Source organism: Lathamus discolor, chromosome 4 (genome assembly GCF_037157495.1).
Source record: "Lathamus discolor isolate bLatDis1 chromosome 4, bLatDis1.hap1, whole genome shotgun sequence".
NCBI lineage: Eukaryota > Metazoa > Chordata > Aves > Psittaciformes > Psittacidae > Lathamus > Lathamus discolor.
Window position 1 is genome coordinate 95,936,277 of NC_088887.1, and position 24,618 is coordinate 95,960,894.

Consider the following 24,618-nt stretch of genomic DNA (forward strand, 5'->3'; position numbering starts at 1 on the left):
GCAGTACATTCAAAGCCTGAATTTAGATAAGTTGTGGATGCTCCATCCCTGGCAGTGTTCAAGGCCAGGTTGGACGTGGCTTTGAGTAACCTGATCTAGTGAAAGGTGCCTCTGTCCATGGCAGGCGGGTTGGAACTGGATGATCTTCAAGGTCCCTTGCAATCCAAGCCATCCTATAATTCTACGATTCTGTATTTGGCTTCCACCCATCACTTGCCACACTCACCAAGTGTGTGGACCCTCTGCAACCAAGCCCATGCTGGATAAACCCCGGGCGCTGGGGCTGGACACCTTTCCCTGTTCTTAGCATAATTTCATTTCTGTCTCAGAGTACAGGAGCACAGCAAACAGAAAACAAAGTGGAAAACACGATGAAGTGACAGCATGATGAAAATGCTCTGCTGGCTATCTGTTTTGTCTTGTTGCCAGATAATGGAGTGGATGCCAGCGTACAGGAAGGATAACCTCACTGTTTACAAGTGCTCACGAGGTGGAGTGGCAAGAAACATTATTTTTATATGTATATGTAGAGAAAATAAATACAAGCCTAAATCAGAAAACTATTAAATTTTGAAGGCTGTATAAAAAATATATTCTGTCATAACACTTCAACTTGTTTATATGTAGATGACTTGAGTATTCCTCTAAAAGTAACTTTCTAAGAAGGAATATGATTGATATGACTTTTTTTTTTTTTGGCCCTTTAACACAGTGAATGGGGTTAAAAACCTTAAACCATACATATATGTATATATACATATTCTCACACACAGCCAGTTTAATTAAAGCATGATCTGGGTACACTGCAAATCCAGAGTAGCAGACTATTTGCCTAATTTTCTCTTTTGTCTTTGCAGCAATAGTGAAAGCACTGGTCTGATGTCCCTGAAACCAAACTCCTGGGACTAACGCACTAGATTAGGCTTTGTGCCTGAGCCGGTGGCTCAGTGGGAAGAGCCTTCCTTTACACAAAGTCCCAGAAGGGGCAAAAGGAAGCCTGGTCTCTGTTTTCAGAGAGGAGAAGAAACCTACCTGCCAAGGTGCTCCCCAAAAATGGCAAGAGAGTAGCCATAGGCCCTCTTTTCCCCCACCTCCCCCAGGGAGGGGCCACAGGTAGCCAGCATTTTGGTGCAAGGTGCTATGTTCAGGAATACAAGCCCAGACTGGTTCCATCTCACCGCGGGCACGTGAAGGGGAGCCCGCAGTAAGATAGGAGATGATAAGCGTTATATAACCGTTATATTTTGTGACATTCTGATCTACAGGGAAAGACTGATTTCTACTATGAGAAGCTCGATCTTCAGGCTCTGTTAGCTTTGCTTATGTAATTATTTTTCTTTGTTGTACAAACTGCATAGGTTTTTTTAACATGACCTCACAGAGATGGGTAAGTATGGTAACACTATACCACGCTTTGCACACAGAGTAGACCTTAAAAGGAAACGCCATACTTGCCTACGTTCTATTAAACATGTGTATTTTTTATTAGTTATAAAATATTCCATGCAATGCATTTAAGAAAATGTCATTCTTTCATCAGATCTACTTACTTGGGTTTGGAGGGAAGAGAGTGCAGCTTTTGCAGTGAATTATTTCCTTGACTACAGGCACATCTGTTGGTGGTGGTGGCGGCACTAACCCCATGCCTGGTATCATTGGGTTAATCGGAGTGATTCCAGTCATCATGCTAAGGCTTGGATCAAAGCCTGGTACGCAGATCGAATCTGTAAATATATAACATAAAATCCTGGCCTATAAATCTTGAAACTACTTGTTAACATTTTCTTGCACAGACAGCTTTGCTTTAGGCTTTTCTTTTTCCCCACCATCCAAAAAAAAAAAAAAAAAAAAAAAGGAAAAGGAAAAATGGAAAACAGAAAAGTCAGAGAAACAGGGAGGAGAAACGGAGAGGCAGGTGCATTTTTAGTGAAAAAAAACCCAACTACATATAAAGAAGGGAATTCTACATAATTTGAAATACTAATATGACTGAGTAAAACACATAATGCTACCGTGGTGTTTACATCATCACCTTCTGATCAGAGTGTATAAAGAATATAATGTAACATTGATATGCCCTCCTCATCTAATTGTCAGGCAAATTTATCACAACATAGCCTTCTCACATAAGTGACCTTGATTTATGAACAGTGCAGAGAAAGATCTGTTTCTGGCTGTTTTATAGCTGTGTAGTTAGCCAAGACTTCTAACCATTTTACCCTGGAATATAAAGTTTCAGCTGAATAGAATGGGGACTTTTTGAACCTTGGAATTAATTCCTTCTTGTCCTGTTATTTAATCGGATTAGTAGATTCTCTTCCACACATGTATTATTAAAATATAGCACTACAGCCCTATATAGTAAAATGCACATTTGGCAAATGCTACTCTCTCCTTCCTCATCTCTCTGCCAAGACTTCCATACGTATTATTTAAAGCTGAAAAATTTACTAGGGAGCACCAGTGCTCTAACACCAAGAATTGTAATAAGCAGATGTTTCAGACTAACTGAGAGCCAACTTCTGAAAATTGCTTTCGTTAAAAACAAGACTTCAGTTTCTTGAGGCATAATGAATAAAATATTTTGAGAGACCAATTTCTTTGTTGGCATAACACTGCTGCAATTTGGCATCATCAATTATTTAACAGAAGAGTTACTTTGGTGTTCTACAGGTTTTCTGCTGAGTTTTCTGGCTACCAACTGGAAAGCATTTAATGATACATGTAAACGTGGGGTTTGGTAGCTTGGGAGCATGTTTATTTTGAAGAAGTAAAGAGGAAAAACCTTATTTTCTAGGATTAAATATATATATATTAGAGTTACATTTGCTGCATGGTAGAATGATCAATGTGACCAGAGAGGCCTGTTCCTTTGTTCTAAATCTGCTGCTGAGAACCTATGTGACCCTGGGTCAACCCACTGACCTTTCCTCCCTTCTGCATCCGCAAAACAGGTGCAATAGTAGTCACTTAACTGGCAAGGACCAGCTCACATTTTTATAGAACTTTGCAGGTGCAAAGCAGTGTGAGGGCTGAAAATTAGCATTATTATTCCTGTAAAACATCCATAATCATCTTTTCCAGGGAAGACAACTGAGGATTGAGAACCTCTACTCAAATAGAGCTTGTATCTATCTCAGCCGCACGCTCCCTGCTCTCCACACACTGACTGAACCTTCATCACTTTCAGGCAGTTCTGTACAACAAGCGTAGCAAGCGCACAGCAAGCAAGGATTTGCTTTAGGCTTATTGAAGACTAGTATTAATGAAAACTCATGATATTACATTACTTTTTTTAATAAGTGGGCTTATGAAAAAGGATTTGCTCTGGGTGTGATGATTTTTTTCCACTATTGATGTATGTGCATTGCTTTTCAGATTAAGCTTTGAAACTCAAAGCCTGTCATTTATTTCACAAGATGCAGTGGAAGCCATATTAAATATTCATGGTTAGCAAAGGCTGGAAGATAAAGTCAGAGGTGAAAGGGCAACATACAATTCTAAAAAGTCTTTAGGCTATGCTTATTTGCTTGATCTCATTTTTAGAAGTCAGACTTCTGACAGTCACAGTGGGCCATTCTGTGCAGCACTCTCCCGCTGTGGGTGGAAGTCCATTATTACTACTAGCTGCTAACGCAACCCACAGAGCCCTGCAGCACCACAATAGAACTCAACACACTGAGTCATCCCAGTCCTCTCCTAGGATCAGGGAAACCTGGCACTAGAGAGATGCCAAGGGAGGCATCTCACTCCTCCCTTTGGACAAATGTAGGATCAGCTGTAGTTCTAGCCAGATATGAAATTTCCTATTAAATCCAATATCCATAATAGACACACAGCGTTCTGGGGCAAGGATGGCACAAGTGGAAATCTACAAAAAAATGGACAGAAGGCCAAGTCTCTTTCAGGCCCATGTGACAGCTAAGGATGAACATTGTCATCTGGTGACTGCTGCAAGTTGTATTTAACCATTGCTGTTCTCTTTAAAACAGCTACTAGATACGTTTTAATTTCTCTACAGGAGCAGTGAACTGAAACTCTGTTCACAGACACAGGCTCTCACCCAAAACAAAGATAGAAGGCTCAAATAAGCTACAGTTTCCTGAATATTCATTTGGCAGTGGTGTTGATGGAGAGAACAACAAATCTAAGGGTGATAGCAAAAATGAAATCATGTCCACAAATACCAAGAGCATGGCCTTGAAAGAAGCTAGGAGGGGGAGCAAGTACAAGGTTGTATGCCAATCAAAGCAGGTTTGTCGTTTAAGGAGAAGAAAATTATTTGCCAGTTATTGCTGGCACATCCAAAGAAACGTGACTTTATAAGTAACTTTGCTTGTGTTAAGAACATGATTATAAGTAACTTTGCTTGTGTTAAGAACATGACTTTGCCATTATTTTGTTTTACAACTGGAATCAATCTACAAGAGCATGAGTAGAGTGTTGAGGGTCAACACTCATGAAATACCCTTCTAGGTGTGCCAGAACTCCATGCCTCCAAAAGGTGACTCTGTTTAGGTATATTGAAGAGGACTCAGTCAATAATTCTTGGACTCTAATTCCATATCTTGCAGGCACTAATCCAAACCCTGCTAATTGACCTGCTAATGTCAGTAATAAGACTACTAAAGGTATAAACAACTTTTAAACAGGACAGGTTTACTTTCTCCATTCTCTTGATTAAGTTGCTTCAGTTTCCTAGTGCGTTAATCCGAGAATGAAATGCTTTCTTGCATCACATGAGCACTGAGAGGATTCACAGGTACCATTTGTAGAGCATCCTGGAAGTGAAAATTATTCTCTGAGTACTAGAAACTATTACTATGCATTGCAATGATAAAAAATTCAGCTGGATTTCTGAACAGTGGAGATCTTGTTCAGATCCCAGAAGAGATCAGTGGTGCTTGCATCTACAGAGAAGCTGATGCATGCCACCTGCATGTTGCTGGCAAACCAAGAAGAGAGCCTACAGATACAGTGTCCAAAGGAAATACTGTTCTGGACTCTGAGGTGCAAAGAAAAGGGAACTGATAAAGTCACTGTAACGGAAAGTCAATAAATTTGCCACATCTGTGATAGGATCCAGAAAAGTTCCAAGTTTAACTATATTAAAGCTACCCAGTGGTGTAATAATAGAAGTTAGATATATAACTGTTGTCTGGGGACAGGGGACAATCATCCATCAGTACCACCACTGCAGTCTGCTCCACGTCCTGGCATAATGCCTATTTGGAGCAGGACCAGGACACCAGAGGTAGAGCTGGAGATAACTTCTGTTGAACTTATTGGTAAATTTGTTTGTCTTCAGAATCAAAGACACTGAGTTATGCAGGATTACAAGAAATTGGAATCAACCTATCCCACACATGTTTTTTTAACAGATCCATTTGTATATATGATTATTAATATATAGTAAACGTGAATATGCTACAATAGACACATAGATATATTAAATTTATATAGTACACATCTGCTGAGTTAAACAGTAATATTTTATGCTTTCAGGGATCATAGCATTATTTTTGAAGGGATCTATTAATATATTTATGCAGCTAGGTAAGGGTTTATGATCTCTTGGAATTATAAAAAACAACTTGGCAGAAGAGAGAAAGTTTACATTTGAAAAATTTTAATAATTACTAAATGAAATCATTAAAATGGAAAGTAATCAGAGATGATAAAGAACTTTAAGAACTGAAAAGCACATGTTGTTCAAGTTAAAGTCCCTGTGGATACTGCACATAAGCCTTAAATATTCATACATTTATACAAAAAAGCAAAAGCACTGAACATAAACATTTCAAGTCCATGTTCTGCCTAAATTTGGCAAAACTAGGTAATTCTTCTTTCATATAAGTAGAAATTGGCACGGTGGAGAACAATGAAAACCTCTGAAGAACAAATATCTGGAATTGGCAGTCAGAGAGGCAAGAAGAAAAATCTTCTTAAAGGCTTGGAGTAGTTTTTAAAGCTCCTTTTTCTTTCAAGTAGAATATAAGAAGAACAATACATTTCACGTTAAATCTTTGAGTCTGGAAAAATAGAACAATAAAATCCTTTTAAGGATAACTAAATTAGAACACAATATGTAGTATAAAACAGTTGTTTTCATTAGTTTCTATTTTGGGGGTGCAGGAACAACTTTGTCATTTGTAAAAAGAGCCACACAATTTTTGAGAAGCATCCTTCTTTCCTTCTTTGGCAACAGTTGCTGTTTGAATCACCTTTTGTTTTTGTCGTGTTATTGCTCTGCCCAGATAAACTGGATGCATACTTCTGCCAACAATGCTTTGGGAGATTGTGTTCCACCACCAATATTAACACCACATTTCCACCAGCCTTTACCACAAGTCATATATCTGCTCAATATTATTTTTTAAGAGTATAATCCCTTCTATAAGTCTCAGACTTTGGATATGTCATTTGTTTTTCCTGTAACTGCCAATTGTTCCTGTGGTGTTTTATGACAGCTGCCAAATTGTGTTTCTGTTGGATGCATAAGAACACCCATGTGTGCAAACACAGCTTTGTTTGTGTGCCCCTGCTCGCACACATGGAAGATTTCCACCATGGACATAGCTAGCCATGTGGCTCAGACCTGCTGGCTGAACACAAAGAGAGATTGTGAGTGCTGAAAACAATGGTCTGAGAGCAAAACAGCTAACAAAAAACAACAACAAGAACAACAACACAAAAAAACCCCAAACAACCAAAAAAAAAAAAAAACAGCCCTAAAAACAACAACAACAAAAAAAAAAAAAAAAAAAAGGAAAGGTTTGACACAGAATCATGGAATAGTTTGGGTTGGAAGCGACCTTCAAAGGTCACCTAGTCCAATCCCTCTGCTGAGTCATAATTTGCTGTGTCATAATTTTACACCTAAGAAAAAAAGTCTAGTTTTTGCTAAAGTTGTGAGATAAAACAAGATCTGGTTCCAGGAACAGAGTTGCCTACTGACATTCACTGCAAGGATTATGACAGAGACTGCAATAATTGTAGTAAGATGTTAAACTTTGTTTTCTGTGGAGGAAAAAAGAAAAGCTTCTTGAGACTAGAGATTTGATCATGTACTTCTGAAATACCGTTGTTGAGTAATTTGAGACTTAAGATAGAGTTGATTTCTAAAAGTTGAGACTCAAGCTTTCCTGAAAAAGGGCAAATCTAATGCACTGTCTGATTCCCTTAAAACAAATACATATATATACATAAATACATACATATGTTTATATGTATTACTTGGCAGTAGCAGAGAAAGAGTAGTTAGTGTTGGTTTGTGGTTTTTTTTCTCTGAAATTAAGGAAGTTCCTTATTAGAATATGAAAAAGGGTTTTGTTCTAAAAACGCATTGCATTTTTATCTGAAATTCTCCCTCAAAACTCTATGGTCGGCCAGTGTGCTTATGCTCATGTTGGTCTCCTTTTTTCTGTATCAGCAGTTAAGAACGAATATTTAGCTGCAAGCTACAGATCAAAGCAGGATCACTGGTTTCCCTGGTCATTCAAATGTTACCATCTTTTGGGCTTCAGGAAGCTTTTGGTGGAAATGACTCATTTGGTCAGTATTAAAGGGCTTCTCTCAATGTAACAAGCCTTCCCCACTGGAAAAAAATAGACCGAAGTGGGAATGGCAGTAGGGCACCAAATCACTGATGTTCCAAGGAGATGTGCCAATTTAATTTGGTGTTGATCCCTTCTAGGAGGCACCTATTCCACATGAGTTGATTTATACTTTTTCACTAAAACCTACTGTGCACCTATTTATATTTTGAACCTGTTGGAACCTGTTTATATCTCTGGCTTTCACAGTGTGCTGGTATCAGAGTAGTAACAGAGTGGGGAAACATGCTTCCTTTGCTTTGGCAAAACAAGGTATTTGGCAGTTCCAAGCATATCTTCTAGTTCCTTCATCCTGAGAAATCGTGAAAGCTGTTCCTTATTCACCTTATCCACACGACTACAGATTTTATTTCTGCTTTTTTATTTCACCATCTGTTTGGCATGTGATCTTTGTCTCTGCAGAGATGCTACAAAGGAATACGGTTATAGAACCTCTGACTGAGGCCCCTTTTAAAATCCTGAGAAGGTAACTGCAAGGGCAGAGATGTCTTTGTGAGGTGCTCATCCAGCCCTGAATTTTTGAAGAACTAAATGTTAAAGACATGGGCAGATGCCTTTAAACAAGCACTGTACAAACCCAACTGATGAAGCTCCGTGTGGGCACAGGACTGCTGCACAACAGGAGTAAGGCACGTAGCATCAACGTGCGTGTATGTGTGTGTGTTCCTGCATATGCGTTTATATTTGGAGGAGTGGAAGGGAGTGAATGAAGGAGGGGCAGAAAATCACTTCCTTCATCACCAGCTTTCTCAGTTGGCCAGGGATCCATCTTAATACCATTCAGTGAGAGCTATATTCTGTAAAATAGAACCTGGAGTGTAGCAAAAACAAGCCTGTAAGGAAATTTTGACAAAAACAGGAGGTGAGGGGGAGTCTCAATGAATGTTTAAATTAATAATAAACTGAGTAATAATTTATATGAACACTACAGTGTCTGCCAGACCCACTTCATAAACAAAGTTCTTGTAGCATAATCAAAACACTTGCCACTTGAAAATTACCTCTTTGAGACATGTATCACTAACAAAGCTTTAGGGCTGTATTACTGTACTTTTGCCTTTTTAAAGAAAGATTTGTGTCTGCACATAGTTCACAGCATACAATCCCAAAACCTTAGATGCTGTTCCTCAGAGCTGGCTATGATGTAGCTGAAAGAACTAAAAGCAAACCTGGCCTCCTCTTGATCCTTGCTCACAAAATCACACAACAAACACTTTATTTAGAGCAATACACATGACAAAGACTAAATTAAAGAAAACCACCTTCTCTTTTTACAAGCAAATCATGGAGTGAATCACTCTTGGTTCATTCTTTATTGCTGTACTGCTCGGCACAACAGGACCTCAGTCTTTTTTAGAGCTTCTAATGCAATGCAAATAATAGGAGAGAATAGCAAATAATAATAATACAAACTGTTACCACAGTAGATGCCACTCACCTCCCAAGATGCAGCTTTGATGTTGTTGTGTAAAGAATCTACAATGTCACTGTAATGTTATTCCTATTACTCTTTCTGCTTATGGATAGCCATCAGTGCCATTTTGACCTCAGAGGGGTCTCAGACACTACCTGCCCATGGTATATCTATTTAGTTTCCCCTTAGAACAGCTTTGCAAAGAAGTACCTGTCAGGCAAGCTTGAAAACTCAGGACTTGATGCTGAGGGACTCTGATGACGGTTTGTCAGTTTTACACATCTGACAGCTGCATGTGTAAGAAGCTAAGTCAGAAAAAATTGACTAATCTTAGTCTCCATCCACAATCAGCTGCTCTTCCATGTGTAAAACCCCATTGCCATTGCAGCAAAAACTTGTGGAGGTGAAAACTGACAGGGGAAAAAAGCAGAAAAATAGGAAAGAAGGAAAAAGGTAAAGAGAAAAAATCAAGAGAAATGCACGGAAGGAAATGAAGGAGAGGGAAAGCTGAACAGACAACATTATTGCCTGGAACTTCTGTGTCACAGGTCCATGCTTTGCCCACAGGCTGTTTTCATCGGTGCCTGGATTTTGAAGGTTTCATGAGTTTATAGCACCTCATGATGTTCAGAGTCCTGACCCTCCTAAAGTCCCTGTTACTTAAGAACCATGCCCTGCAACAGGAATAATGGGCTTCTTCCATCTCCTCATGAATAAATCACTTCTTCATATGGGGTCAGTCACAAGTTCATTGTGAAGAAAATAACAAGACTGCATATTCTGCACACTGACACCTGATCCTCAGTTAATAGCTGCAAAGCTGGTTTTTAAAAATAAGGGACTGAACAACATGCAAGATGAAATGTAATACATTGCTTATACAATGTAAAATGTGCACAGCTGTTATTTCATGACTTTCAAAAGTCTTTGTACACTCCACTACACACTGATTGGGACAACCCTCTCCAATTTTGCACTTCTTCATTTGATTCCTCCAGTTTTGGATTCATCATGGTGGGCTGTTCAGCAAGGCTGACCTTAGCCAAATGAAGTAGTCTCTCTAAGCTCCCTCCATTGGAAGCTGTTCAGTGTTGCTTAATGAACCTCTTCCTAAAGTAAGACTTTGCTACGTTCCTTGAAAACAAGATCACCTTTCACCTCAAAGCTCTAGAAGATGAGAAAAGAAATAAATAAAACTTGGTCATACGGCCTAGGAACTGTTAATAAATTTTTATGTGCTTGCTATCTACAGAAGTGCTGTTTTCCAGAAATTTGAGAGGCATTTGAACAGGCAGAAAAATAAATAAAAAAAAGGTTATTGGAGGATATAAGCTCTTAAGATGTAAATGAATACTGGAAAGAAGATGGAGAAATAGGAAAAAAATCAATTCGCAAGCTAGGCTAATACTGAAATATAACCCTTGACGTAGATGAAACATAAAAAGCCTCAATGTGTAAAAGATGGTAAAATACCATCTTCTGGATATTAATGTGACCTCAGAGAAAATGGGGGGGGGGGGGGGGGAGGGGAGAAGGGAATGAAATTCAGACATTCCCTCAAACATTTCCCAAATGAAAACAAAAGGGACTAATTTTTCTCATGCATTGTGAAAGAGGTTCTGGCTATTAAACTGGAATTACCCTGTGGATCCTTCAATCTGTGGAATGCATACAAACACTCGCCTTGCCTTGCCAAGGTCACAGGAGTAATGATGGCCTTGCCAAAACTGGAAAGAAGCTGTACAGTCCAGAAAGTCGTATCACCTGCATGGGCAAGTTCTTGCAGAAACATAAGAAAAACTGGGCTTTGTTATACTGAAAGATCCTTCCAGCCCTCTAGCCCAGAAATCTGCCTCTAACTGCCTATTTTGTTTAGTACCAGAACAGGACAATCCTGAAGTGAAATCTCTATATAATGATCTCCCAGTCTCAAACACTCCGCAGCTCAGGGGCTTCCTAAGCCAGGGGGAGTTCTCTGCCTCCTTTGGGTTTATTTTTGGACGCAAAAACCAATGAGCTTTATTGCATGGGATGTATTTCTCTTGGTGTCATTACTGGAGATGACAGAAAGTTGTCCTATGAAATCAGCTGGAAAATCTTGAGTGACGATATTTCAAACTCTAAACTGAGTTGCTCTATGTGCATGCTTCTCTTTTAAAATCCTGACCAAGCAGGCACAAGACAGACCTAAACTCTAATGTTAAATAATAGTTCCTTGCACTATTTTCCTAGTTTCTTTCCTGTAAAACCATTTAAGTAGTACAGTCCAAATTCTTAAAACTATTTTATATTTACCTCACAGAGTATTGGAAGGAGGGTGAGTATACTAGATGTAGTAAAGATTTGCTGCCTATAAACTAGTGTAGAAAGAAATCTTGCTATTTTGCATTATTCTCTACTAGATCTGTGTGACCTCCACACAGTTATGGCAGTAACTTGTAGGACACTATTTGAATGCCCTGTGCATGGACAGAACACCTGTTGGATTTGAATTTGATGAACTAACTGCTGAGTAAGTAATAAAGCGGTACTTGGTGAATTAATAAACTGTTTATTGGTTAAGAATTAACTAAGAATCCTATCTTGAGAAATACTATGCTACATCAAACATGATCTGAAAAGGGACCAGAGTTAATAGCAACTAGTAATGCTCCTGAGCGTCCATAAAAATAGCTGTCTTAATTAAACTCCAATGCACTATGAAAAAGCTGTTTTGTTAGATTTTGGCTTCAAAAGCCACCTAGCACCTCAACAAACCTAAAGCATTCCTGTGTGCTTAGCTCTCACTGCAAATACAATGAGTTAGTTAATAGAGCTCTTCAGGACCATGAGAAACCACTAAGCTGATTTACAAAAGCAGGTATCTTAGCTAATGGCAGGCTCAGGACATGAGTAGCATCTCTCTGTTCAAACCAGAAAGGTTTGTGAGTTCACAGGAGTCTCACCCAGATATGGCCTGAAGTTTGGGTAATCATGTGCGGAAGAAGAGTGCCCTGTGGCAATGAGAGAGCTTGTGCATGGACATCATAGATGACAAAAGATGTAATATCAGACATAGCAAGAGACTTACAAAATAAGCATTTTACATAAAGTAGTATGGGATGAAAGTCAGATAAACCACGAGAATGGAAAGTACCATCCAAAGCATGATTCTTCCTACATTCATAAGAGGAACAATGGCAAGAAAGACCACGGAATTGATCCAAAGTACTGAGGCAACCATTTCTCTTTCCATTGTTACACCTGTGATTTGATCTGTGTTCTCAAATACAAACAAATAAATAGAAAAAAATCCATAAATATAAGCTATAAGCTTCCACTTGTTAGCATTGTCTTCATCTGCAGCTGACAAGTTCATGAATGTAATACTGTGCTTGAGGTAAAAGTATTTATAATGGCAGTTCCTGAAATATCTTTTCATTAGGTTAAGGCTTCCTTTGACCATAGAATCATAGACTAGTTAGGGTTGGAAAGGACCCTAAGATCATCTAGTTCCAACCCACCTACCATGGGCAGGGACACCTCACACTAAACCATGTCACCCCCTTCTCAAATTTCACAGGGTTTGAAAATTTCCTGATGCATTGGCTGCAATTCAAGATAATGTTTCAGCTTCCCCTTGCATCTACAAATCCGACTGATTGTTTTCAGATCCTGATGATATAAGCACAAGGGCCCTCCCAGCTCTCTGAAGTGTCTATTTTAGGCAGCCATACATAATGGGCAAATGGCCAGCAATGGTACTAACTGGAGTGCCCTTCATTGCTGGTATATAAATCCCAAATGGGATACCCCTAACTTCATAATAAAACAATTCCCCTTCTTCAACACACTATATGAGAACAGTAATTATTCCATTGACCAATTTAGAAGAGGATTGACATTAAAAAAGTGTTAGGAGAGTGCGCGTCACACTAAGGTAAGTAACGGTCAGACATACGTCTGAAAGCTGTTATTTCAGACTTTCAACAGACACTTCTGCATCCTTTGACATCTGGGTCACAAACGTAAAGTTTTCCAGCATAAGTACAATAATTATAACATTATGACTAGCTTTTTCAATTAATTTCCATTTCTTTTGCATCTCCCACAGAGCAGAAAACCCTTCTCTCTGCCATCTGGGCTTATCTCTAGTACAAGGAAGGTCAGCAGCATCTAGAGATGCCAAAGTAGCCAGCTGCTTTGCAGGCCTCCCTCCCTGGGGCCTCAGTACTGGAGCCATTATCAATGGAACGGTGCGGACTAATAAACCTTGATTTGGCAAATAGCCCAGGGGCAGCCAGCTGGGATGGGTTAAATATTCCTGAGGTTCTTTTAAGTTACTCTGGGACCTGTGCACAGAACTAGGTTAATGCTTGTGGCCCCCAGTGACTCCTTACATCTCTCCTGTCTCTTACAGCAAGCGGAAATGCATGTCTCAACTAATAATAAACCAACACAGAGCATGTGGAGAACACCGTGCCAAATATCAAACAGCTGGGGCTCTCTGGACAGCCATTAGCTGGCCCAATCACAGCACTGCCTAACACCTTCAAGAAAAGAAGTGAAAATAAGATGGGTAAAAAAGAAACTTTCAGATCAAACAGAAAAGAAAATAATCTTAGAACATTTGTATAAAGCTCTTGAGTCTTGTCAAGGAGGTCATTATGACATAGCTTTTATTTCCTAACAAACACAAACCTCTTACCATGTTCTTTACCAAAAAAAAAAAAAAGGGACTAAAAGATGCTAAATACTTTCAGGAGGAAGAAGGAATCTCTCCAAGAACACCTGTATATCTGTACCTCTAAAATAGTTTAAAATATAGGTATTGCTCTTGGCTGTCTGTCAACATGGGGAAAAAAAGAAGGGTTATATTTTTCCTCAAAAACCAGCAATCTTGACAACATCCTGACAATGTCATATTTCATTATCCAGTTTAACAGGGGAAAGATTTTGTTTGAAAAGAAATCAGGAGCCTTTATAAATGAGCAGCATACTTCAGGAAGCAGAATGTGACACTGTGTGCACAGAATTAGTTCACCTTGTATCCCAATTAAGGAAGAATCCAGGCTTTGTATCTCTTGTGCATAACACATTTTAATTTAGATCGTATTAGTGGTTGTGTGCAAAACTTGTAACTTAAAATTCTTGCAGCTTGAAAATTTAATCTGTAATTTCTGGCAGCCTTCATCAAAGGTTCACCTGCTAATATTTCAGAGCGGTGAACTACAGGCATAGCAATTTCACACACACTCACACACAGAACCAACCCCATCATTCAGAAAAGAAATTAGCCTTTTTGGTATTTACAATTTATTATCAGAACACTCTACCTGTGACTCTCTTTGACAATTCTTTAAGCGAGATGCAGGTTTATAAACACTATGAACGGAAGAGACATTCATTATTTCAAGAAGGGTTGGTTTTTTTTCAAATTAAAGCTATGTCAGACAGATTTTGTTTCAAATTATATCGATTCTGTATAAAATTTTTAGGGAAAATGTGTTTCTTTGTAAAGTTTATGGGCTAGAACAAATCCCAGTTGAGGCTCTTTTCAAAAGATCGGTTGAATGGCTCATGCAGTAAAGATCTGGCAGATGGCACTGCACTGAAGGGGCCAGGGAAGCCAATTAAAGGTTAGCCTAGGTAAGAGACAAGAGGAAAAAGTATGGGAAAAAATACTGTAAACCTCTTAGAAAAGCCAGACTCTCACCTGGTATACCATGTTCTGAATTAGTCACCCCATCCTCCCCAAGGAATATAAAAGCACAGCAAAAACAGGACAATGAGTATCACCAGAAACATTATGAAGGAGCACATAGGAATCACTGCTGAAAAAGCCTCAGATTGCTCACTGGGGAGGAGAGGCAGTTATGCAGGAGCATTATGAAGCTCATGAATTTTACAGAGGGGGTAGGTGGACAGGTTCTGTGGATTCTACTCCATGATACAAAACGGGAAAGTATTTAGTGAAATAAATAAGGAGGTTGCAAATGAAGAACAGGTACGTGGAAACACTTCTTAATTGCAACAAGCAATTACTGCCATGAAACTCCATGCTATGTAAAACTTAACTGAAGGAAGACCTTATCAGTATTAAAATATAAATACAGAAATGCAGACAGTACCACGCACACAAATACACCACAGACTTAGACAACAAAATTGTTCAAAATGATAAAACAGGAGGCAGGGCTGCTAAGGTCATCTATTATTAAAATCATCTGACACTTCCTATTACAACATGCTGTTGTCAGTTGCTTTTAGCTTTGCCAATCATGAACAGTTTGGAGTGAAATTTTACATGTCGAATATCTGCCTGAGGCTGGAATACTCTGGAAAATTTTAGTCGTAGCAATTCAACTGCCGGACAAACACAGCCAGAGAAAAGTATGTGTTCTTTTTAAGTTAAAAAATTCAGTGCTCTGTCTTGGCAGTTTAGTCCCTCCAGACTTTGGAGGGAGGATGTAATGATTCAGAGGTGAAAAGCCTTCACATTGCAGCAGTGATATTTCCCATTTTCTTTAAATTCTACCTGACAATTCAGGCAAATTATGCCTTTCAATAAAAGAATATTCACTAACACTCTGAAAAATAGATCTATTTTTGGCCTTAATAGCTGAAATCACAAAGGATTACATCTTCCATGAATGTGCTGGATTATGTTTGCGCCTCCGCTTGGCAATCAGGAAAGAGTTAAAGCAGAAAGATTCCAGCTATTGTCAATATTTGAAACGATTTGTTCCAATTTTTTATAACCTGAAAACCAAAGTTGCCTTCTACTTCTGTCCTCATTTTGCCTTCAGTCTGCAAAGTTTCCAGCCTCACCAGTGAGGACGAACCTAACCTTGTGACACTCGCAGAGATCAGAGTATCAGAGTGGTTAAATCAGAACATTGTCTGAGCAGCTTGATTCTCCTAAAGCTTGTCAGGTTTGGAGCAGCTAATTGGGTCTTACCCCACATGTTCTGCCTGGGATTTTTTTCAGCAACTGAACACAGAGAGCAACAGAGCCAGCAAGCAGATTTTCCCCAAGTTTTGCTATTATTGTCTCTCTCCTCATTTATGGGGAAAGGCATCTTTTATGCTGATCCTAGGAGAGGTTTGCAAAGTTCTGACATTTCAGCATTTTTCATTTGCTGGATATTTCATTTGAAACATCTCCACAGGAGTTTTGAAGGGAATCAAACTTTTCGGACTATAATCTGCAATAGGATACATCATTACCATGATGTATCTAGTGCACTCTGAGCCAGCTGCTAGCTCACCACCCAAAATCAGTTTCATCGGGGAGGCAGAAAACAAGATTTCAAGCAGTAAGTGAGGACCAGGCAGGTGAAGACAGGTTCAGGCAGCTTTTTTCAGGTACCCCAGGGCCAAAGAGAGAGCAGGGCAGAGCTGATAACATCATCTACCCTCCCTTGCCCTTCTCTCCATCGGGAGCAGTCAGCAAACCATGTTGCTCTACAATAAGCACAGGAAAGAACATTTGAGGGGCTGCTGGTGGGCGAGACGGGATGGTGACTGATGGTGCCATCAGCTTGGTTGGCATGAGGCAGATAGCTTAAAATCTTGATGTGGCCCATGCAGCTTGGGGTGATGAATTCATTGGAGTCAGCAGATTTGGGTCTTTTTTGTGAGTATTTTTTGTAACACCATCTGAACTTGTTTAGCTGTGAGGGCCATGTTCTCAAATGTTCTACACCTGTATGCATGGGAGCTTAGAGAAAAGGCCTTTGGCATCAGGGACTGCCAGTGACTGCTTTGTCCTTTGATTTGCGCTGAACTGGCCTCATGACAGTTTTGAGTTTTGTGGGACTAGTGTACTTAACAAAGGCTGTGAATGGGCCACATGCTCTGCCGCCCTGCTCTGTGTAATCATGGACTCATAGAATAGTTTGGGTTGGAAGGGGTCATCTAATCCAACCCCTTTGCAATGAGCACAGACATCTTCAGCTAGGTCAGGTTGCCCAGAACCACATCCAGCCTGGCCACGAATGTCTCCAGGGGTGGAATACTGGATCTCAACCACATTTGCCATGCCAGTGAATTTTCAGCCTTTCACTTTTAGGCAGCTTTATAGCTTCTTTGCACTGCTGAAATGTGGCAGAAGGACCAGGTTAGGAAAGCTTCTTTCTAAGTCTAGCACACATACTTAAACCCCAACCAATAAATTTGCTGTTTGGAAGTTTCCAACTGGCTCCTTTAGTCTGTGGGTTCCAACATTGTGTAGATTTATGTTTCACACAACTTACTGTAGGTCCAGATATTTAAATCAAGAATGTATGTATCCAAGCTTCACGGGAAAGTATATTACTTCAGGTAGAATTACGGCCAGCATCTTTATGTTTTGTTGTCAGTTAAGCATTAAAACAGCTCCATGCCACCTTGTAGAATTATCAAAACAGTCAGGTTTCTCAGATTAAATGCCAGTCTCACATTATGAAACAGGTTGTGTTCTTGAGAACTAAATCACAAAATAACTATGGTCCTAGACCAGAAATTCATGTGTATTATTTTTGCACTCACCTTTTCCAGCATTTTCAGCTTATAGGTTTTGTGTTATCATGAACAGCCACGGTCTTGGTACCCCTCAAAATATGAATCGACATCATTCCGAATCACAGATGAGATATAGCCCATCCATCAAAAAACACCCAATGTGGCAGAAATAATGCAAAGCCTTTCCCACTTTATCTGCCACTTTATAAATCTGACTGCACTTGTCTGAATCTTTTTCCCTAGGGCTTGTTAAATTTCTGCAGAATTCGCCTTCATGTTGTGAACTGAATATGAAAAAGCAAAGTGACCAAACTGATACTCAGTAAAGCTAAAATGCATTGTAATACTGATTCAGAAGGTGAGCAAACCACAGCTTATTATCATGATTTTCTAAGAAAATGGGGGTGGGGGAGTAGCCTCTTCAGTGGAGAAAGAATCCCATAATCTTACATATCTTGAAAAGGAAAAAGAGGAATAAAAGAGAGATGACTGTTATAAGCAAAGACAAAAATGTAAAACACCCAGCAACCGCTTCTTTGACATCCCCCTTTGAAGGCGGTCTACTGCAGAGTAGAATATTCTAAAATAAATATTTTGGACTGCACTTTGCATCCAGTCCCACCAGTGTGACTTTACTGCTACTAGCAGGACGGTGCCAGGGTCCCAGGTGGCAAGGATGAAAACAGAGACTCATTATAGAATGAGAAATGTAAGAACGCACTGGTGAAAGCACATTCCCTGCAGAGCGCCATGCAAGTAAAAAGGACATTTAAATAATACTGGCCCTTGATCCCCTCAAAAGCTGACAGCACATTTATTCAGCTTGAATTCCAAAAACCCAGCCACAGTTTATAAAATGTGCTTGATCCTTGTGTAAGACCCTTTGGCATTTTCTTTCAGAGAAAAAGATTTCCAGATGTTATTTTTACAGTTCATCTTCAGTAAATGTATGTGTTTAGCTAAACAGGCTTAAACACAAGAGCCACCTAAGAGAACAATGATTAAATGCTTGACTTGATTTATGGACCAACTGTCATACCCTTGTTTATGAACATCTGGCTGGGAAGGTGATTTGAAAAGTTTTTCTGTTGGTAAATATCAGCATAGTAAGCTCTTCTACTTACAGATAGCTCTAAATTGTAAATGTAATTAGTGGAGAAATGGCACAGAGTGTATGTCTAAAGTCACATTCAGCTTATCCGTGCACACAAAACATTCATTTTACAGCACTGCTAACATGTAATGTGTAATCATTTCTAACTTCTTAATTAACAAAATACACAAAATATCAGATTTGGAACCCAAAAGTTGCTTCTCCCACAAGCTGCACAAGAAAGCGCAAGGCTCACTCTCACGACAGCCTTTCAAAGTAAACCTTCTTGACAACTTCCCAGCAACCACCCTAGAATGGATTTGGTAGCCCAGCTTTCTCCCACACCCCCGTACCTGTTCCCTATAGCTTCATCACACAGGTCCAGCAGGAGCTCCTGGGAGAGAGGAACCTCACCCGTCCTCTACCCACCTCCATCTGTTTCTTTGCACAGTTTCGGCAGTTTCCCATGAACACAACAGCTTGCAAGGGCCTAAATGCTACAGCAACATTCCTAATTCAAAAGCTGATATCATCTAAGATCTACAAAGCAAGGCAAATCCCAGGAAAATCAATTTTTTTTTTTAATTGCTTTTTTCCCCCCTCACTTTTTTGCAACAACATGATAATTCTGAGATGACACAATCCAGGAAACCTTTCTGTAATTCAATTCTAGTTCTGAAGCAAGTCTACTTTCATCCCAGGTCTAATCGAATATCAGGGAATAATGAGGGTTTTTTTTTGTGAGGAATATCTTTGTTCACTGAGGAAAAAAAAAAATAGCAACTTTATTGTAGAAATCCACCTCCAGCTGAAATGAAGATAATGCCAACCCAGGACCTCACTATAGGTTCAGAAATATTCACATCACCCACACCAGAACATCTAACCATGGCACTTTAGACGGAAGCCTTTTCACCTCCTCATATGGGCCATGGAAAAGGTGGAAGATTGGATACAGTGATTCAGCCCACCCACAGTAATCTCTGCATCCCTCATAGGAGATTCCTATCTCTTTCCAGAAGCTATGGCAGAAAACTACTGTTTTCACACTCCTTTCTTTGGCACTCTTGCACATCTAGTAACAGGAAGGCAGAACCTTCCACATACTTCCTTGCTATAAAGAAGCTACTGGTAAATTAATGCAGTAGCCCAAGAACAACTAAAAGGAATGACCTGTTGAACTCAGGTTAGATGGAAAATTTACTCTGAACCAGAGAAGTGACTTAAGACAGTCTTGTTTTGCTTAAGTCACATTAGAAAAGAAACTGTTACATTTTTGAGTGGCTATGCATACAAGCAACAGCCACGTTTACTGACAAGGATAGGATGTTCAGACACGCTTAAAACATTGAAGAGTTTCATCACATGAAAACTTCACAAAAGCCATTGACTAGAAAACTGGTGCAAAAGGGACACAATGACAAATGTGTCAGATTGAAATGCAATGATAGTCCATTTGGAAGGAGGCAAAAGGGATTTAGGAGATAGCACAGGAAGAGACACTGATGCTTTTTTTAAGACATTGCGGTTATAAACTATAAGAAAGGTAAGTATGGAAGCAGCATATTTGTTTCAATTTCCAAAAGTATTTGACAAGTTTCCATAGAAGAGATTAATGACTAAGAGGTACAGAACAAGAATAAAGAAATAAAAAAATCTTCTATGTATAAAAGTTCATTCAAATTGTTGTTTTGCCCTTAGAAGAAGAGTCCCCTCTAACACAAGAGATCTTTTCCTTACAGCCATAAATCGACTATTATCCTGTGGGTCTGGATTTGGAGGGCTACTTTAAGAATAATGTCACACATTTGTAATAGTATTGCTGTAGGTCTAAAGTCATAAGCAAGACAAGGTTTATGGACCAATATAGTCAGAAAAGAAGCAGTGAATTTCCAAGCTAAACACAAGAAAAGAGCACATCCTTTGAGTTTAATTACATATGTTAAGCCAGGTAGACAAAAAAAGGCTGGTTAGAACCTTTAAAAAGAGAAGGGAATATTAATGGGGAAGCAGTGACATGGTGGTTATTCTGTAAAGGAATAGATAGGTAAGTGTGTGGCAGATGAAAAGATTAATAAGGGGAAGAAAATTATAATGTGCTGCAAAACTACTCCTTCCTTTGAATTTCCCTTTTCTACTGTGTGCTATAATTAAAGTTTTAGTCCCTTGGTTGCCTCAGACCATCAGAGGGTATTTTTCCAGCTACATGAGTTGCTCCAAAAAGCAATATAACTTTTACCCACAAATCTACCTCCTGCAGAAGGCATGCAAGTGTACAGCCTGCTCCTAGAAACGCACAGCACTCATTTCCTTGCTCTGTGAGCAAATGTATATTGAGGAGCCCACTGTCACCCTGCCTCTTCTCCCCTTTGCACACGCAAAGCTTTATTTGTTATTCCACACAGACTCTGATGTCGGGGCAGCACAGCCTGTGAGTGTGCCTGGGAATTAAATGAGGGGGGTAATTACATGTGATGGAAAAGACTTTTTCTGTTTGTTTATTTTCTGTGTTTTCTAATCTAAAAGACAGATGAAGCCTGGTATTTTATGCTCAGGTTCATTTTTCTTTATTTTACTAACACAAGGAAAAAAAAAATTACAACCTCTTATTCCTGCTGGCTTTGCAGACTTGTACAAGTGAAAGAGGGAAACTGGGTCCTATTCCGGTCTGTATTATTGATAGAGGGGCTCTTTCTGCCTAACCCCAGGATCACTCTCTACTCTGTGTTCATCTCCAGAACTCCAGGGGGGACAATCAAGGCTCCAACCACAATATTAGGCCAGCAACATTTCACTACCATATTTTAGTGATGCAAGGGCTAAAACAGGTTTGTTACCCTTTAAATCCCCAAATGAGTTTGCAGAGCAGGCAGTACTTGCAAACCTGTAAACTCTATTTATATGCAGCCATCAAGCAACATGGACTTTCCTGGTATTTCCAATCTATAATGCAACCGTAAAAGAAAACTATGACACGCTGTCATCTTTCGATCATAAAAGCATGTTGAGCAATAAAAAAAAGTCCTCTGGAGGACTTCTTTAGTTCATGATTACTATACACATATGTGAATGGGGCATTAAATACATCTCAAGGCTACAGATGAAACAAATCTTGGAAGTGCAACAAATAACAGATCATGTTATCAAGTCTAGTGAGATGTGGCTCCTGTGCAATGTGGCCCACAGAGGTCTGATGCCATTTTGCATCAGAAAATGGGGAATAATTGAGTTGGGATAAGACAAACAACCTGACGCCCGCTAGCAATAAGAAAATATAATTACAGTATACACTAACAGTGGCTAGAATATGCAGACATGTGATAATGTTTCTGTTACATGATCCTTAAAATAATGGGGTCCCTCTGTTACTACTTGAGGTAGCTAGGAGATGGCCGTTAGCAGATATTTTTTCCATTACAGAGATTGCACTTGAATCTATGCTGACCCTTTGTTGATGGAAAACTAGAAATCAGGGGAAACGGGAGACAGGGAGGTAGGAACACAACTGCCTGTTAAGGAAACTGCAGTTAAAAATCCCTTAACTGAGAACTCAAATCCCTGAATGAATAGTTGGAAGGATGCTTAGCTCTCATGTCCCCAGTGAGCTCAACTACTTAGGTAAAACACTGGGAGAGGCAGTCCCTAAGGGACACCAAATGGTGTATATGAGCTGTTAACTATCATAATTTTGTTTTCTTAGCACTGCACCTTTACATTTCTAAGATATGCACACTTGCAGAGGCATATGCCACCCTATCAGGTGGTGCTGAAACAGTTTGTTACAGGGGAATATAGCTTGGGATCCTTCATGGTGATGTATATTCCCTTTTGAGGCCCACTGCTAGACACTTCCATTTGTTTAAAATAGTGTACTTGCCTTCAAGAGCACAAACTTTCTCACAATGATTACATGCAAGACTTTCTGCATTGGATGGTTTTGGTTTGTTTTATTTTAATTCCATCTTAAATTCCACTCAGTCACCACCAAAAGCCAAAAGAAATGAGGGCTGTTTGCTCTTTTTGAAGGGAAAACATAAGAAACATGCTCCAGAAAGCTCAGAATTAACACCTTGAATGGCAGCCAGAAATTATCTTAGTCTTGAGGCTGAAAGTCCTCAGTCTTGGGAGTCAATAAATCAGTCATGACAAGCCTGAACCAGCCATGTTTTTTTATAAAATCAAGCTTGATTATCTACTTGAGGTAATTAGACAGATGAGAACAAAAGGACACAAAGTTAAACGGCAACATATGTAGGAAGAACTGAAAGACATATTTTACTTTACAGAGGCTGGTGAATAGCAAGAATGAACTTGCATTTGAATTTTTTTCATATACCGAATTCTAGCTAACAACATAAAGGGATCCCACAATATTTATAATAAGTTATTTATTAAATCAGCTACTCTTGGAGCTGCTCAGCTGCAGATTCTCAATTCCCTGCTACCAGCACATAGTCCTGAAATCCAGGTGCAGCATCTGAGCTCTCTCCTTTCAGAACCCATGACACTTTTTTTAGTCTCTAGGGGGTTACAAAAATATTAGAAATGCAGTGAAAAAGAATAGGTTGGTACAGCATTTATTACATTAAACAACAGCAGCACTGTGTCTGGGCATAAGTCAAATACCATGGAACACTAAATATCATGGAACTAGAAGAAAGTAAAATCTGGTCACTTTTCTCTTTCCTGTCCTCTTAAAATTGGTGAGTTTATTGTTATTTTTAAGGAATATTTAATTAATTTATGGTACAGATTAGTCTAGCAGTTAAAGTTGTAGACATTCTACAATGTCTCAAAAATACTTCTACAAAGTATGCTTGAAGTGCCAAAATTGTTATCGAAAGGCCTCAGAAAAGAAGGTTTCAATGGTTATTCCTGGAAAGGGCTCAGTCGTGAAAGTCCAAGTATAGATCAAGTCCTGAAATAGGAGCCTTCCAATAGGAGAGTTAAATAGATTGAGAGATGTAGCTCAAAATAGCATAAACTTCAACACTGCAATTGGTTATAATATTCCACATTTATTTCTAGTGAAATGAACTGTTTGAAATACAACTGTATCAGAAAGAAGAAAAATTGCTGGAGAATCACACAACTTGTCCTCTCCATTCACTGCAGTCTGGACAGTCTGGTCTGAGTCTCTTCTGAAACACAGCTTGTGCTGCCAGATCTTTACAAAAACTGTAAAGCGTACAATAAGCACATCTGCGCCTTCTCCCATGGTGCTGTCTGCTCTAAATGCTAGCAAAGCTCTTTCCGTTCCCTTTTCCCAATCCTTCTCTAAAAATCACAGCAGCATAGTCAAAGGGGAAGAGCAGGTAGGAATTGTCTGCCTGTTCCTAATGTTCACAATGGAGTTTGCCTGACTCAGAATATCAGATAAAAAGAGTTAAACCACTTTTTCACTTACCACTATATTACTGCTGTGCCAAGCTACCTATAAAAAAAACTACACAATAGGTAGGCAACTCCATAATCACTGTTGCTTTTCATGTCAATCAGTATTTCCATCCATTGTTTCCATCCAGTCCCTTACCTAAATGGTTTGTCTAAGTGAAAGAAAACATACCATGTGCAGTTTGGACTGGGATTGTGTCCTGGGTTCAGCAGTAGCAGTCATTTTTCTCCTTCTTAGTAGCTGGTGCAGTGCTGTGGTTTTGACTTTCGTCCTGGGAACAGCGCTGATAACACCGATGTTTTTATTTACTCAATAATAAGCTTAAATGCTTAGACTGACCAAGGACTTTGTGAGTCTCACGCTCTGCCAGGGAGGAGGGGAAGCTGGGAGGAAGCAGAGACAGGACACCCGACCCAAATTAGCCACAGAGGTATTCCATACCACAGCACGTCATGCCCAGGATGTAACAGAGAGTTACCCATAAGGGCGAGTTCACTGCAGGGTTGGTCTAGATATCAGTCGGTGCTCAGTTGGCCTGGGGGCGTTATCAGTCAGCAAGTGGTGAGGTGTTGTATTCTCTTCCCTTGTTATTTCCTTTATCATTATTATCATTGGT

The 24,618-nt window shown here is 39.5% G+C and overlaps 1 protein-coding gene across 6 annotated transcripts in view; it reads right to left on the minus strand.

Annotated features, from left to right (window-relative positions):
- Positions 1-24,618, minus strand: part of ENOX1 (ecto-NOX disulfide-thiol exchanger 1) — a 376,196-nt gene that overhangs the window by 108,982 nt on the left and 242,596 nt on the right. For all 6 annotated transcript variants that reach the window (XM_065678197.1, XM_065678195.1, XM_065678193.1 and 3 more), the window contains one exon: positions 1,551-1,724. In XM_065678197.1, the coding sequence (XP_065534269.1) occupies positions 1,551-1,724 (174 nt within the window). The remainder of the gene's footprint in view (positions 1-1,550; positions 1,725-24,618) is intronic.